General features: G+C 55.1%; 1 protein-coding gene and 1 non-coding gene across 2 annotated transcripts in view; one reads left to right on the forward strand and one right to left on the reverse strand.

The window, feature by feature from the left end:
- The window catches only part of PIK3R6 (phosphoinositide-3-kinase regulatory subunit 6), a 54741-nt gene that overhangs the window by 27170 nt on the left and 10728 nt on the right, over positions 1-16843 (forward strand). Inside the window, exons 8-14 of the mRNA XM_026520968.4 lie at positions 14-197; positions 5073-5238; positions 5986-6072; positions 7128-7551; positions 7891-7969; positions 8675-8797; positions 11475-11585. Coding sequence (XP_026376753.1) covers positions 14-197; positions 5073-5238; positions 5986-6072; positions 7128-7551; positions 7891-7969; positions 8675-8797; positions 11475-11585 — 1174 coding nt within the window. The remainder of the gene's footprint in view (positions 1-13; positions 198-5072; positions 5239-5985; positions 6073-7127; positions 7552-7890; positions 7970-8674; positions 8798-11474; positions 11586-16843) is intronic.
- TRNAN-GUU (transfer RNA asparagine (anticodon GUU)) lies at positions 14680-14752 on the reverse strand. The gene has a single exon. It is a non-coding gene; the product is annotated as a tRNA-Asn (tRNA).

Consider the following 16843-nt stretch of genomic DNA (forward strand, 5'->3'; position numbering starts at 1 on the left):
CCTTTGCCCTCAGGGTGTTCCTCTTCGTGGATCCCGAGCTGGTATCTCCCTCCGTGTGCAGCGCCCTGCTGCTGGAGATCGAGGCGGCGCAGGTGCACCAGACCCCAGAGGCCTGCATGCGCCACGTGGTCTCCCACACCCTGCAGGCTGCGCTCGGGGACACCTGCCACGCCAGCGCCCTCCAGCGGAAGCTGAAGGTACTTGCCCCGTCCTAGCCCTCCTTGGTGGCAGCCCACGCCAGGGCTCCTACCCATCCTCCCCCTTCTCCTATTTTCATACAACCTTCCCCTCAATCAAAAATGAGTGCACGCTCACGCAGGAAGATCTGAAAAAATGCATGCACGTAAGCCAAAAGAGGAAACAAAAATCCCTCGCGCCCGTCCACCCAGACATAGCAGCAACTAACACTGTGGTCTGTTTCCTGAATCATACTGAGAACGCTCATCATCGAAGCTGCTGTCGAGTGAGTGTCTGCTATGTTCCGGGCGCTGCGCTGAACGTTTCGCGTGTATCACATTTAAGAATTCTCACCCCATCTTAACAATGTTGTGAAATGGATACAATTTTCCAAACGTGGGCACAGAGAGGTTGCACACCTACCCGCCGTCACACCGTTACAAAGGGAGTTGAACCCGGACTTGAACCCGGATCTCTCTGACTTCACACCTACATTCCACCGCCTCCCAGCCCCACTCCCCCACCACTCCTTTTTAACAAAAGGAGATCCCAAACTCTGTATACAGTTTTTATCCACTGCACGCGTATGTGCATTTATATAATATTGCTTTCCCCGTGCCATTTGAAATACGCCAGATGGAAACGTTTTCCTTGGAAAATACCAACTCCTGTGGGTTGCACCATATTCTCACCTGTGAACGTGCTCTAATGACTTAACTAGTCCCCTGTTCCTGTCGTTGGGCATTTCGTTCATTTCTCACTCTCACCTGCTTACTTCCTAATTTCTCTCTCTAACTCAGCTGGGGCCCCTGCACACAGCAAGACTCCAGTAGGTTAGAGATGCTCCAGCCAAGGGTTGCAGCAGGTGCGGGACTTCTTAGAGGGGGAGGATGCCACCTGAGAGCGTGCGTCGTGCACTGTGGGAGGCGACCTTTTTGAGGGGAAAGGCTCCAGTCCCCCCAGGCAGCTGGGTGGGATCATGGCTAAGGTTCCGAGCTCGGGTCTGTGGTGCTGCTGGTCTGGGAAGGACAGGCACCAGAAGGGGGGGGGCAGGTGCTCTTGGGGTCTCAGCTATCCCCCGCATGTCCTGCCCCAGGAAGGGGTGTCAGTCCTTTGTCTCAGACCCTGCTTTGCCCATCAAGATGCATCAGATGTGGCCCCTTCCTCCTGCCGTTCTCCATCTGGAAGCTTCCATCCATGCTCTGAGCCCAGCATCTTGGACCCATCCTTTGACAGTGCCTTTTACATATGCCTGGCTCCCTCCTGAAACCAAGATGATTGTTTCCCATCCTTTCTTTGCTCTCAAGGAGCCCTTCACATCTTCAGAATCCCATTCCTTTGTGGTTGCTGGGACCTGTGGAAGGTTCCTGACTCACTCCCCTTCCCCACTGTCCTTTATGTCCCTGATTGATAGCACCCTCTTTAGGGAGTTCACAGCACGGGACCACATCCTGGAGGAATGCACCCCCAGCTCATACCTAAGCCCCATGTTGGTTTCAGCCCAGACACCTATGGCCCCTGATGGGGTTAATATCCCTTCTCCCTGCAATGGGCCATGGGTCTCAGAAAGGTGAGGAGGGGAGGAGTTTGTCTGCTGACCCAGCAGCCCCCACTGCCCCCCAGAAGCTCTGGTGATGCTTTCTGGCTTCCCAAACAGGCCATAGCAAAGGGGTCTCTTTGACACAACCAAAAACATGTAAGAACACTGATTTTCATTTCTTGGTGATCTGGGCAAGAGGTGATCCCAAGCCTCACTTCAGCTCCAAGTTGGACCCAGCTGGGGCTTAGGGCTTGGCTTAGGAATGAGGCTGGGCTGAGTTTGAGGGTGTCGGGAATGGGGACAATTGAGAGGTGCCACGATGGGAGCGGAGTGGGGTTCAGGCCTGGAATTCACAGGTCAGTTATTTTGCAATAGGAAAAATAGAACAGAAAAGAAAGCCGGAAAGTAAAAGCTATATATTTTTAGGCATAGTCAACATGTTAGGCCCTAGCAGGCTCCCCTGTATGCAGAGCCCTCTGCTCTGAGTGTCTAGTGTTGTGTCTAGAGAATTGGGGGACGGGGCTGAAGAAGAGCAAGGAGAGCTTATAGGGAATGCGTCACTGATCTGAAGTGAGAGACGCCGGGATGCCCGGCATTCAGGTGTCCTCAGCCTCCGGGCACTGCTCCAGTCTGCTGGTGCTAGGGCTCCACACATCAGCCTGGCCTGGGGCTCTCCAGCGCGTGTTTCCACCCCCCCCCACTCCCCCCCCCCCACCCCCGAGAGCTCCAGCACCCTTATCCGGAGTCCTGCCTCTTGTAGCAGCCTTACAGAAGCCATTCCCAGCTGTAGCTGCTGGGCCTGGGAACAGGTGAAGCCTGGGAAAGGCGGCTCGGCCATTCACGGTCTGGTGGGTGGGCTTGTCTGACCACCAGCCTACGTCCCGTCTGCTGAGGCCTGGTCTGAGGCCTTGGTCTCCCCCTGTGTCCGCGGGACCAGCTAACAAGGTCTCCAGACTGGGAGGTCGGCTTGGGACCCTCTGCAGTGTGTTCTGGGTGCCGGAGATGGGGTGTCTCCAGGCAGGGCTATCCCATGTGGGGTCAGGAGAGCAGGAACCAGGGGAGGCTGCTTGGCAAAGGCTGGAAGGCGGGGATTTCAGGAGGGATATGGGGATGAGGCCACGCGAGGGGTCTGGAGGCACAGAGTTGGGAGCCAGATCTCGCCAGATCGGCAGTGGGCCTGGAGACCAGCCGCATCTCCGCGGGGTCACCTGTTCCTCTTGTCCTCAGTCTCCAGAGCCCCAGAAAGAGTTCGCCCACTGCTGATTTGGTAGGAATCAGAGTTGTCTCGCATTATCGTGAGGGGCCAGGCCTTTTTACTTCCTTCCACATCTGCTAGTTATTGGGAGGGTACTGTCCTCAGGAGCAGGGCGTGACCGTGGAGGTGGCTTTCTTCAGGGGAGGCCAACTTTGGCAAGGGGCTCAGCTCGCCGCGGACAGCTGCCAACACTCCCAGCAGCAGGGCTCGTGAGTGCCTCGTTCCCGAAGGTGAGGATCGGGTAGTCACGTGGCATTTGTCATACCACACAGTGTCAAAGCCAAAGTCATTACAGTGGCCTCTAAAACCCTCTGAGAGCAAGTGCCCTGGATTATGTTCTCTGGCTGTTTTCCCTCAGCCCACCCACCACTAAAGAATCCCATCTCCTAGCTGAGAAGACACGGAGTTCTAACGAGCACACAGGCAGGCTCACCTCTGTACTGTGCTACGGGTCTGCCAAACAGGGTCCTGGCTTCCCGATTAAGGGAGAGGAGGTCATTCTGACCAGCTAGGGCTCCAAAAAATATTTGCGGAACGAACAAATAAGGCACTTAGAGGAATACATGAATCAGAGTTGGAAAGGGCTATAGGGTCTATTTCGTCTTTTGCTTAATTTATAAATTCATTAAATATTTACGGAGCACCCACTATGGGCCAGGCATTGTTCATTCCAGGTGCTGGGATCCAGATAAAAATTCCTGTCCTCAGGCAGTCTATATTATAGTGTTTCTCACTTTCTTTCTCTCTGTGTGTGATAATAAACAAGTAAAATGTATAGTCTGATTAACAATAGCTAAAGGGGAAAATGTGCAGAGAAGAAGGATGTGAAATTGGGGGGAAGGGCTGAAATTTTAGATCATGTCATCAGGGAAGTCTCCCTGTCAGGTGACTTTTGAGTCAAGTCCTAAAGGAAGTGAAAGAGCCAGCCATATGGATATCCGAGAGAACATTCCAAGCATAAGGTACAGCAAGTGCAAAGGCCCTGGGGTGTAAGCATTGTCTGGTGTGTTTGAGGAATGATAAGGAGACCTGTGTAGCCAAAGCAGAGTGGAAGAGAGGGAGAGTATAGAAGATGGAATCAGATGGAATCAGAGAGGAAATGAGGGGGTGGGACAGAACTTGGGGACATATACCGCTGGAGGCAGGAAGCAGCCATGCTAAAGAGCACGGAATGCATAGTGAGAGACTTACAAAACCTGTTTCCATTAATTTCCATTTAGAAGAAAGGCTCAGGGTGGTGCTTTACCCCTAACTTCTTTTACACTAACTTCCCTTTTTAAAAAGAGAAGGCAGCAGGGGCGCCTGGGGGGTGCAGTGGGTGAAGGTCCAACCCTTGGTTTTGGCTCAGGTAGTGAGCTCAGGGCTGTGAGATCGAGCCCCACAACGCCCTAAGGCAAGCCCCCGGTTGGAGCCCCATGTGGGGCTCAGCGCAGAGTCTGCTTAAGACTTTCACTGCCCTTCACCCTGGCGCTCATGCATGCACTCTTGCTCTAAAATTAATAAATCTTAAAAAAAAGAGAGAGAGAGAGAGAGAGAGAAGGCAAGCTCCAAGCTCTAAAGCTGGGCAGGCCACATACCTGGCTAGAATTTAATAACAGTGCTTCGTGATCCTTATATTCGCCTTATTGTTATAGTCACGTTATTGTCTGTTACCACTGCGACACACGCCTTTTTATAGAGAGAAGCAACATAAATTGTCCCTCTGAAATCGTTTTGAAGCAAAAAAAGTGAGCTGACCGAACAAAAAAATAGCAAGTAAATACTAGCATCGGTGGGATGTCAAGATAGCATAGGAATGACAGCAGTCTAGGAAATATTCAGGAACTGTTTCGTGAGTATCTATTATATGCCGGAAGATGTTCTAGGCGCAGCGGATACAGCCGTAAACAAAGCCCTGCCTTCGCCGAGTTTGCATCCAGGTGAGGGCAGCACATTGATCCAAGGACGGCGACCCCTGCCCCTCTGGGGTCCAGGCTTTGCAGGGAGCCACAGTGTGAGGGACAGAGGGGACCTGCCGATACAAGGAGGTTCGGGCAACGTCGGAGCTGGGGTGGGTGGGTGCTGGGCCGGGACCCAGGCTCTGGCGCCTCTCCCCGACAGGCCAGCCCTCGCCGCGCCCTGGAGCGCTATTTCCACGCCGTGGTGGCCGCCGTGGAGCAGATGGCCAGCGAACCCAACCCGAGCCGGGAGGGACACCTGGAGAGGCTGGAGGAAATATACTGCTCGCTGCTGGGGCCGGCGGCGGCCGCCAGGGGGAGCTGCTGCGGTAAGCGGGCGGGGGCAGCGAGGCCCGGCGAGAGCCCGCAGGGGGCGCCAGAGAGCAGCGCTGCACCTGCCGCGTGTGGCTGAGGTCGGGGGTGGGCCGGGGACCTCGCGGCTCCTGGGAGCCTGGGGACTGAGGGCTGCCCAGAACCTCGGGAGGTCCCGGGCTAAGAAGGTGGATGATTTGGTCACAATGACAGTTAACACCTGCGGGGCACCACCTGTACCCCAGCTGCTGTTCTAGGCACTTGATAATATAAATATTCAATATTGTAATATTAAATATTACATCGATTAATCTTCAGAGTAAACGTCTCAGATAGAAATTATTATGCCCCCCGTTTTACAGACGAGAAGCCTGAGGTAGAAAGAGGCTGAAAAATCTTGCCCAACATCACCCAGCTAGTAAGAATCAGACCCAGGCTGCGGAAAGGCGGCCCGGCCTGGCTGCGCTTTTCGCTAGGGATTAGCGGGAAGAGACCAACCATGGGAGGAAAGGTCCCGAAAGACACTGAGCTGGTTTGTGAAGGGTCCTAAGGGCCGAGCTAGGACGTTTGCAGGAAACAGGGGGCTGCTAAACAGCCTCGGGCAGGGAGGGGACAGGTGCACTGTTGGGCCCTGGGTGAGCCGACGGGACGGAGAGGAAGCCTGGGCTGGAGCATATGGGAGGGTCTCTGCCCCCCCCCCCCCGGGCCCTACAGGAGCTGGAGGGGGGAGGGCAGAGAATGCCACAGCCCTCTCCTGGCTTCAGGTGACCCCCTGCAGGACCCGCAGCCAAGCATCCCTCTGCCCAGCCCCCACATCACCTTCCACCTGTGGACCGATGAGGAACAGCTCTGTAAGTGCTATCCTTGCACCTGCTCGGTGGGGAGCTGGCTGGAAATAGGGGTGTGTGTGTGTGTGTGTGTGTGTCTCAGCATCTGTGTGTACATTCGTGTGTGTCTGTATGCGTGTGTCTGTGTGTGTACATGAAACTGTCTTCACAGGTCTCTGTCCATTTGTGTGACTGTGTGTATTGTGTCTGTATGTCTGTATGTGTGTCTGCGTTGTGTGTGTGTTCACGTGTGTCCTCCTTGTTCCCTGAGTTGTTCTGCACATCTGGAAGGACCCATTTTCTCTATGTCAGGATAGCTCAGCGCATTAGCCACTGGCCTCACATGCCTAGGAATTGTCACATACCACGTTGATGCCAAAAGACAATGACTGTCCCCAAGAAGGAGACAGTCACAAAAAAGTTCCAGTTCCTGCAGCTGGAGGGGGCCTTCCAGACAGACCCGCCTGCCTGATACTTCTGTCCACAGTAGCGTTCCCATGCGGCTGTCCCCAGCCCTTCTCAAGGCAGGCGGGGTGTTGGGGAAGGGAGACAAGGGTGTGGATTATGGTGGGTAGTGCTGGGCTAGTGAACTGGGTCCAAGTCCTAGCACTTCCTTTCCTGGGCTAGGTCACCCTAGGCTGACTCAGCTTTCTCATGGGTAATAAAATGGAAGCAGATTAGAAGTCTTTCCTGGAGCAGGTAGGGTCTGTTCTGTGTGTCCGAGGAGAAGCTACAGACAGTGGGAGGATGGGAGGAAGCCAATGAGTGGATATGATAAAGAGGACTCCAGGGACAGCTAAGTGGGAGGTACTGAGCGAAGCTGACTTCTTTACTGCAGGACTTCTCAGAGCCTTTAATATGTTTACTAATGGAACTCAATAAGAGGTGGCAGGAATATGTGGAATGCTCCATCTTTGTTGGCCACAGAACCTTTGTTCCTTCGTGGGGCATCGTACGGGGCTTCTATTCGGCTGAATAGTGTTTGAGAAACGCAGAACCACAGGCCTTGCTGGGGTGAGGCCCTGGCAGCCTCACGTAACTTCTCCGCCCTCACAGTCCCCTTGTTCTCTGCATCCCAGGGAAGGAACTGGTACTCTTCCTGCGCCCACGATCCCAGTTGCGCCTCAGTGCCGACTTGGAGGCCTTGGACCTGCAGGGCCTCTGGCCAGACCGGGAGCTGGCCCGGGCGTCCATGCTGTCCACCGACAGCGGCATCGAGCGGGACCTCCCTGCAGGGGCTGACGAGCTGCCTGTCCCCGGCAGCCCTGAGTTGGAGCGTGCCGGGTTGCAACGCAAAGGAGGCATCAAGAAGAGGGTGTGGCCCCCTGACATCCTGATGCCTGCATGCTGGGATGGGCCGCAGGGGCTGCACCGCAGGACGGGCATGCCCAGCGGGGATGGGGAGCTGCTGCCTGGGGTCTCGCGGCTTCACACGGCCAGGGTGCTGGTGCTGGGGGACGACAGGATGCTGGGGCGCCTGGCCCAGGCCTACCACAGCCTCAGGTAGGGCCCCGGGGCAGGGGGTGGAGGGGCAGCTAGGGTCAGCAGGGGGGAGGGGGGGGCTGGCCGGGGCACAGGTGGGCCCACGCAGCAGGGGTGGGGTCAGACCCTGTTCTCCACCATCGCAGAGCACCGGCTCGGCACTTTGCAGGGGGCTCCGTAACCCTCTCCACGGCGCCCCGAGACAGACGTTACTGTACCCATTCTATAGATGAGAACACAGGCTCAGAGAGATTGAGCACATCGCCCCAAGTCAAGAGATAATAACTACCAGACCCAGGACGTGGGACTCTTGGGAGCCACAGCCCCTGCCCTTACCCTGTGCTCTACTGCCCTCGCCAGGAAACGAGAGACCCAGAAGTTCTGCCTCACCCCCAGACTCAGCCTGCAGCTCTACTACGTCCCCGTGCTGGCGCCTGAGGTGGCTGGGCAGGGCAGGGGAGGGAGGGGAGGGGCGGGGGGTGCGGCGTGGAGGGGCTGTCCGCAGCACGGGTCTGGCTTAGGGGCTGGGCAGCCACATCCCTGGTTCCTGGCCCGAGGATGGTCCTTCCTCGGGATGCAGAGCCAGGAGGGTCCTTCTAGGTCAGGCCTGTGTCCCAACACCCCCAGACGTGGGCCCCGGAGGTTGAATGTCCCCTCATGGGGGGGGCAGCTGCCCATCGCTGAATTTTGTCTGGCTTTTCTGATGGAATTCATTGCAGCCTTCTCCTCAAACAGGGGCACACACACACACACACACACACACACACAGCTCGCTTCCTAGGGTCACATAAAAGGAAGTTTGAGGCAGTGGGAGCCCACCGATATTTGGGGGGTGGGGGACACACTTACCCTTGCAACTTTGCATTTCTCTTACCCCCCTCTGCTTGCTCTTCGGGGAGAATTAGATTCAAAGCAGTCCCTGTCTCTCCACTCTCAAGGCTCGTGGTCACTTTTCAATGTCCCTGGCAAGTGGCCCTCAGTCGAGGGTATCCCAGCTTCACCAGGAGAGTAAAACCTACTAGTCTTCCCATGGCAGAGAAACGGAGGCCCCAAGAGGCTCAGTGATTGGCCAGTGTGCCTAGGGGACCCTCTGGCCAGGAAGAAAGTGCCAGGGACCCGGCCTGATGCGTCCCCTCGTCCCCAGGAGCCGGCGTCGTGCAGACATTCGGAGCTCAGAGAGCTGGCCACGTTCCTGGGCCGCGCAGACCCGTGGTACCAGAACACGGTCAACACGCTATGCCCGGCCATCCACAAGCTGGCAGAGATGGTAGGGGGCCCTCGAGGGTAGGGGGGAGGTGGGAAGGGGCCGTTTTCAGATACCACCCTTGGCTCTCGACCTCAAGAGTCAGCCCCAGGGCCCCCCGGGGTGGGATGAGGCTGAAGGGAGCGCAGGAGGGGAGCCCTAACCAGCTTGTGGAGGAAATTCACTCGGAGCTCTTAGCGGGCACCTGCTGGCGGGGGGGGGGGGGGGAGGACGCTGGGGAAAAGATGAAGCAGAACATTCTTCCATAAGTGTGTAGGCCCGTTTGTTCCTTCTCTTCGGAGGTTCCTGGGATGGTCTCTCCGGGATTGTAAGAGCCCGTGCCTCCTGCGCGCTCACACGGGCCAGACACGGGCAGCCCTACCAAGCTGGCACTCTTACTGGTGGGTGCTAATGTTGCCATGTCCCCATTTTACAGATCAAGCCGCCAGGGTGCAAAGGAATTAGGTAACTTTGTCCAAAGTGGCAAAATGAGAGGCAGAGTCCCACTTGGAACCAGGGAGCTTGATTCCAGAGCATATCCTCTTGACCACAAAACCAGGCTGCTACCCCCCTCCCCAACCCTCCTAGGCGGTAGGGAGGGAGCTCCCCATCTTTCACTGACTTGAAAAGGCCTTCAGCTATTAAGAGAATCTTTTTTATATCTTTCCAGTAAATTCTACCCTAATGTGGGGCTTGAACTCGCAACCCCAAAATTAAGAGTCTCATGCTTGACTCACTGGCCAGCCATGCAGGCACCCCTCATATTAAGAGAATCTTAACCTTTTTTGTGTTGCAGACACTTTTTTTTCCATTTTGTTTACTTGCCCGTCAATTTCATCAGTAGTGTTCTTTGACTCACAGGAGTTCGATATTTTCATGCAGTCACACACAGAACTTTTATCCTTTGTGATGCCCGCTGTTTGAGTCCTGCTTTAAGAGGTCTTCTCCACTGATTGAATGATATCCAGGATTAAATTAATATTCACTGATCATTTCCGGTAACTTTTTGTGTCTCGGTTTTTCCATTTAAATAACCTGCCTGCGATTGATTTCAGGGTTGAGTGTGAAGCATGCACATTTTTTCCCCCAAATGCTTAGCCAGTTGTCCTAAAGCTATTTATTGCCTGAGCCATCTTGCCCTGTCAGTCTGAAATGCCAGTTTTATCACTACTAAATTTTTACAGATGCTTGAGTTTATTCCGGGACACTTAACTCTTCCTCATTGATCCATTCATTCCCAGCCACGTTAGCATTTTTGAATGTAAAAGCTGGCCGGGTAAGCCTACCCCGTCACTCTTCATGAAAACCTTTCACACTATATTTGTTTGTGTTTGTTTCTAGATAAACATTAGAAATTTGGTCAGGTTTTGTTCTTTTTTTTTTTTTTTTCTACTCCTCCCCTCCTTGGGATTTCGATTAAATTTGGAGGAGACTCCGCCTCTTTTAGGGGGTGAAGCAGCCCCCTCCGGGGGCATGGTGTTCATCTCCACATAGCACGGTCTTCTTGGGGGTCCCTCAGAATAGCTGTGCACCGTTGATCACGGCGCTTTTACCCATTTCTGGTTAAATTTCCTCCTTATGTTTCCTAGGGGTTTTTTTCTTGCCGTTGTGGACGATATCTCTCCCCTCCTGTCTATCTGGGCAGCAAGTACTCCAGTAGTAAAGGAGTAACTTGGCACTCTACGTGACTGGGGTGCTTTCTTATACCTTCTAATAGAGGAGTGGGGGAAGGCCTGTTTCCTGAATTACTGCTGACCCGAAAAATGTCTTTGCGTACCCACAGGGGACTGTTTAGTTGGGTATTGAAATACTTTTTTCTCAAAACCTGGAGGTTGTTAGAGGAGGAATGTTGGTAGCTTTGCTATCCATGCCGGGACACTCCCAGCATTTGGGGTCCTCCCTGCTCTCCTTGCCCTCGTAATTAACAATTTGTACGGCCCCGACGCTTCCTCCAAAAGGGGTTTCCATGTGAAGAGACTGGAAACAGTGTGAGCAAGGACAGTCTTGTTAGAGTACGTTCACCGTTTCTCTGTGTGGCCTTTCTGAAGGAAATGCTGTTTTGGTAGACCAGACCAGAAAGTCAGAAGAGATATTGTAGGGTTGCGTATGAGCTGGATGAGATCGACTCTAGCTGCTTTCCAACCCTGGTACTGTGTAAGCATTCTATTTACCTAAAAGAAAGAAAAAAAAAAAAAACCCAACCCTGTGGTTCTGCTTTATAATCATACGAGGAAGTCCTGTAGGGCACGGCACTAGTGTTTTCCCAATAACCCATACATGTAAATTAATCTGTTGATTTACTTAAATACCCCAAGAGCTGAAGGAGACAGCAGATCACCTCACTTCTCATGCCCCGGGTCACCTGGCCAGTGAGTGGCTGGAACCCAGCCCAGACTCTGGAATGCTTGGCTGTATTCTCAAGCGTCTTGTCTACCCCAAGCACCCAGCTCAGTGCCTTCCACCCAGAGGCCCCCCCCACCGTGTCTCTGTGCAAGTGGAATGAATCAGAGGACAGGGATGTCTGCGTTAGGAGTAGAAATCGGGTGGAAGGAAAGGCCTGGAATGTGTTGAGTGACCAGCTGGATTAGTGCCTCACAGAGGGTGTGTGGGAGCATTGGAGTTTCTCTGTTACCAAAATAGCACCCCCCCACCACAGTGGCATGGAGGGTGGTGGCTGAAGACCTTCTCTGTCCCCTCACAGCCCCCTTCCCTGGACACATCCCGGACTGTGGACCCCTTCCTCCTGGATGTTATCACCTACTACGTTCGCATGGGCACCCAACCCATCTACTTCCAGATCTACACGGTCAGGGTAAGTATCCCCACCCCCAGATTCCACGGGTAGTGTGCCAGCCTGCAGGACCCCAGGACCCCACCCCTAAACACCCCGGCCCTGGGGAAATACAGGTCACCAAGGTCCAAATCACAGACTCGCCAGACTTGGTTATTAACTCTACCTTCCCACTCTTTGGACGCATCAGATAATTCTCAGCTTCAAAGAGCCCCAGTGCAAGCAGAGACAGAACTTGTTCACTTGGGGGGACGCCGTAGGCCTTGACCCTGTGGAGGACGGGGGACAGGCAGCTGATCACAAACTCCCGTCCCTGCAAGACCCTCTCACCTTCTCCCCCACGACCTGCCTCCTTGAAGAGACTGGCAGATCCTTCTACTTTCTCTTGTTCGCCGGCCCCTTGCGGTGGTTTCCCGTCCCAACCCCGGCCTCCCTGCCCTGCTGTCTCCCAAGCCCAGAGCAGTGCTGCAGTGTGCCTTACCTTCCGCTTAGCTTGGGCTCCCGAGAACCATCTGGAAAACACTTGGGAGCCCTCTGGCTGGACATGGACACCTCCGTGGTGGCCAGCCTCAGCCGGGCCTATGCTGCCTTCTTGGCACGCTCCCCCTTCCCCAGTTTCCTCCCACCCTTCGCTTGCAGCAAGTGACTTTGCCGTCCACTCCACCAGGGGACGTGGAGACCATTAGCTGCCCCCACACCTGCTGTCCACACCTATCGAAGCATCCACACCTTTGCGCGCACCTCCCCAGTGGACACGGAGCGCCTCCAGCTCCCGCAAAACCCCGTCGTCCGTGCCCTTCCCGTCCGCGCCCACCTCCTCCCGGACCTTCCGGTCAGCCAGCCCCTCTCCTGGGCCCCCTGTGCCCCCGTTCCGTCCCTGTAACCGAAAATGCACAGAACCTCTGGGGCCTGCACAGTTTCCATTCATTTTCCTGCTAAGCGTGTTGCCTCAGTGACGGGGCCTGGGAGGGAAAGCCCGAGGGTCAGACTCTTCCAGACTTTGTCTCACCCTTATCTCCCACCTGGTTTTCAAGCTCCCAGGCTCAGATGGTGGCAGGGAAGTCGGGTTTTTAAACCCTCTAGTGCCCAAGACTGTCCAGCTCTTGTAGGCTGATCCGGCCAGAGAGGCGCTGTCTTGGAAGCAGTGTTTCTCCTCCCTGCGCTAAGTTCGACCAGCTCTGCTGACCGCCTTTTTTTTTTTTTTTAATATTATGTTAGTCACCATACAGTACATCCGTGGTTTCCGATGTAAAGCTCGATGATTCATTAGTTGCATATAACACCCAGTGCACCATGCAATACGTGCCCTCCTTACTACCCATCACCAGCCTATCCTATTCCCCACCCCCCTCCCCTCTGAGGCCCTCAGTTTGTTTCTCAGAGTCCATAGTCTCTCATGCTTCATTCCCCCTTCTGATTACCTCCCCTTTCTTTATCCCTTTCTTCTCCTACCGATCTTCCTAGTTCTTATGTTCCATAGATGAGAGAAATCATATGATAGTTGTCTTTCTCTGCCTGACTTATTTCACTTAGCATTATCTCCTCCAGTGCCGTCCATGTTGTAGCAAATGTTGAGAACTCGTTCTTTCTGATAGCTGAGTAATATTCCATTGTATATATGGACCACAGCTTCTTAATCCATTCATCTGTTGAAGGGCATCTCGGCTCCTTCCACGATTTGGCTATTGTGGACATTGCTGCTATGAACATTGGGGTGCATATGGCCCTTCTCTTTACTACATCTGTATCTTTGGGGTAAATACCCAGTAGTGCAATGGCTGGGTCATAGGGTAGCTCAATTTTTAACTTTTTAAGGGACCTCCACACTGTTTTCCAGAGTGGCTGTACCAACTTGCATTCCCACCAACAATGTAGGAGGGATCCCCTTTCTCCACATCCTCTCCAACAATTGTTGACCGCCTTCTTACTATCCCTCACTGACACACACCTGCACCCCGGCCCCCGGACACTTCAGCCTCCGGAGGCATGGGGTCTGCACGCAGGGCTCCAGCGGGCAGGCCTCCCAGTCCCCACGGGGTACGAGGGTGCTCACCGCTCCAGCACTCGGCCTGTTCACTTGCAAAATGCCCCTCCTGGCTCCCGTTTGGTGTCGGGGAAGACTCCTGGAGTTGCAGGTACCAGACATCTTAAAAACCGGTGTCAGAAAAAGAGATCTATTGCCTCACCTCACTGGCAAGCGCAGAGTTGACGTGGCTTTGGAAAAGCTGGGACTGGGGGGGTTTCAAACGGGGCGATCAGCGCTGCATCTGTCTCGCTTCGTCTCCCGTCCTGGCTACCAGATGACCCTCAGCAGTCCCAGGCCAGCCTTTTTGCAAGCTCAGCAACCCCAGTCGGGGAGAGGGCGCCCCTTTTCCAGTGGGATCGAGGCTAGTGCTTATCTGCAGGCTGATCGCCGTGACCCTGAAGCCAGGGCTGTGGAGTTAGATGGCCCGACCACCATGTCCGTCTCTTTCTGTTTCGCTCTGTCCTCCAACCAGGCAGCCTGGCTCTTCTGACACTGTTCTTGCCAGTGACCTCCAGTCACCAGGCCCGAAGGACACTCTCCTTTCCTCTCCTACTGGGCCCTCTTCTGCATCTGACACCATGAGCCACAATACGTTTTTTCTTTACTGTACAGTTAAATGTATGATATCTGTGTGCAAAATTAAAGCATGCATCTCCCCTGCCTAAGGCCCACCCCTTGCCTGACTTCTGGAAACTTCTCTTCTGCTTCTCCTCCTCTGTGACCTTCAGGGAGGCTTCTTTGCCCAGCAGCCCCTCATTCTGTCTTTGCTTTAAATGCATACCCTGATGCTCCCCCCTCCAAGGCTTTGCTCCCACTGTGCCCTAACCTGGACTGCCCTTCTCAACTCCACCACCTCCCCCCTGCATCCTCGCCAACCCTCCCCTCTGCTCCTCTTGCCCCCGAAGCGGGCTCAGGTGCTTCTCCTCTGTGTCCACGGCACTGTGGACACAGTCCTTGCTTTTCCCTACACCTCCGTCGCGTCCCTGCTCTACACATCGCTCCCCACCAAAACTGTGAGTCCCTGGGGAGACGGTTCTGCATTTTGTGTGAATCTGATTTTTTAAAGGTCTTATTTTTAAGTAATCTTCACTCCCAGCATGGGGCTCGAACCCACAACCCTGAGATCAACAGTCACATGCTCCACCAACTGAGCCAGCCAGGCGCCCCTTGAATCTGAGTTTTGAGTCTCCTGCCATTCACACAATAAATAGTGCGTGTGCATGTGTGTGCCTGTGTGTCCATGCATGTGTGTGTGTGTGTACGTGCACGTGTCGTGCAGTGAATCTGTGTGGTGGTGGCTGGCCGGAGCGTGCAGGGGGCGTGGAGTCAGAGGCCGTGTGAGGCGGTAGAGTCCACAGCCTTGCCGGTCCCTCTGCTTGCTAGCTCTGTGGTCATGGGCGCCTCCACTTCTCTAAAATTCATCCTGTCCGCCTACAAAAGAGGCATTATGACCTTCGCCGGCCTTAGGGGTTTCATGAGGCTTCGACTATGGTAGAGACGTGGGGGCGGGGCAGGGCAAGGAGGTAGGCACGCAGATGATTCCAGAGCAGCGGCTGAGATGTTGAATGACAGCCCAGCTTTGCCGCTTGTGACCTTGGGGAAGTCAGCGCACATCTCCGAGCCTCAGTGTCCAGGGTCCTTAAAGGAGGCTGAGACCCATCTCCTGGGGCTGCTGGAGAGTTAAATGAGGTCACGTAGGTTGACCAGAGCGTGGTCCTGTGCAGAGTAGGGTCCCAACAAAAGGGACTCTTGAGCCCCCTCCCCCACCGGGTCTCGGTCCCTTGTGCCCCGTTCACCCAAAGTTCCAGCGCGCATTCCCACAGCAAACGTCTGCGACAACGCTGGACGTACATGGGCACGTGTCCCAAGCTTTCGCTGGGGTCTCCCTGCCAGTGCCAGTCTAACGGCTCTTTCTGTGAGTCCCCATTCCGTGTTCCGGGGGACCCAGCACCGCCCCATCCCCCGGAGATTTCTGGGGGCTGCGTCTGCCGCTTCCTGTCTCCTTTTGAATTCTCCTTTTCCCCTCGGCGTCCCGTGGTGGGTCTTTATCACCTCCCCCCTTTGTGACCTAAATGAGGGATTTGGGCCCTTTCTTGGGTTTCCAAAAGACAAAACGAAACAACACAAAGTGGAGCAAATGGGAGAACTCTCGCGCAGGTAAAGGTGTAAACATCTCAGCACAGCAAATAAAAGGAAAGCTTAGGCATCCGTCCACAGTCGATGGTCGATGGTCGACGCCTTCAGCCGGAGGCCCCAGGAGTGTGCCCCCCCCTCCCCCCCCCGCACAGAGCTGGGTTAACGGACGTGGGCCCAGCCGCAAGGAGCAGTGCACAGCGTGGGCAACAGGGGCAGAGGCCGTTAGGAGGAACTTATCATGTGGCGTGAGGCTCGAGTTGGGTGATTTGGGGGGGGCGCCCCCAAAGCGGGACTATACCCTGGCTCGGATGCTGTCGGGAGGCCGGGAGTGGTTCTGTCACTGGGCATCTCGGTCGTTCTTAAATCAGAGTGACCCTTCAATTCTGAGAGGCAGCGGCCCTGCTCGTGCTTGCTGCGATGGGAGGGTGGGGGACGCGGCCCGCATGGCGTTCCGTTTGTTCCGGTGTTTGCGACCGTGACAGGGTCTGCTGTCTGTCTTGACCCATCAGGGTCACAGAGCAGCCTCCCCTAAGGATGCTGGCATCTGAGAAATTGTTGACAGTCCATGGGAGCACGAGGCCTCGCTGTGAGTGCCGGCCCAGCTCCCAGCCCACTCTCGGCAGCCGCTTTTCTTTCGGGATCCCTGCTCTCAAAAATCCTGTGGCCACTCTTCCCCCGCTGTGCTGCCCGGCTCTCCTCAGAGGCCCCTCCGGCCCAGATTTCTGGGCACCCCCAAGAGCGACTCAGCTCCCTCTAGCCCTTCCATCCCAGCCCGCCTTGGGGTGCAGGTCAGGAATGTGGTTCCCCTCTCTGGGCCTCACCCAACACAGCCCCGCCCCATGAGAATTGTGTGCCCCGCTTCGGCCCTGCCCGTTAGACCGTAGTGGCTACAGGTAGTGAGGGTTCAAGGCCAGCTTCTTCCCTAACTTAGAAATGTGTTACGTGGCTGGAGACATGTGGACCACAGGTGCAGGAAATCCCTGGGTACGGCTCAGAATCTGGCACTAGCACGATGGTGGGGGACCCCGCCTGCTTCCGGACACTGTTCAACTATCCACACGCTCGGGCTCTGGGTCAGGAGGGCGAGCTGCCTTGGCAGAGCTGGCCTCCTGCAACC

The sequence above is a fragment of the Ursus arctos genome, unplaced genomic scaffold (assembly GCF_023065955.2).
Source record: "Ursus arctos isolate Adak ecotype North America unplaced genomic scaffold, UrsArc2.0 scaffold_14, whole genome shotgun sequence".
In the NCBI taxonomy this organism is placed as follows: Eukaryota; Metazoa; Chordata; class Mammalia; order Carnivora; family Ursidae; genus Ursus; species Ursus arctos.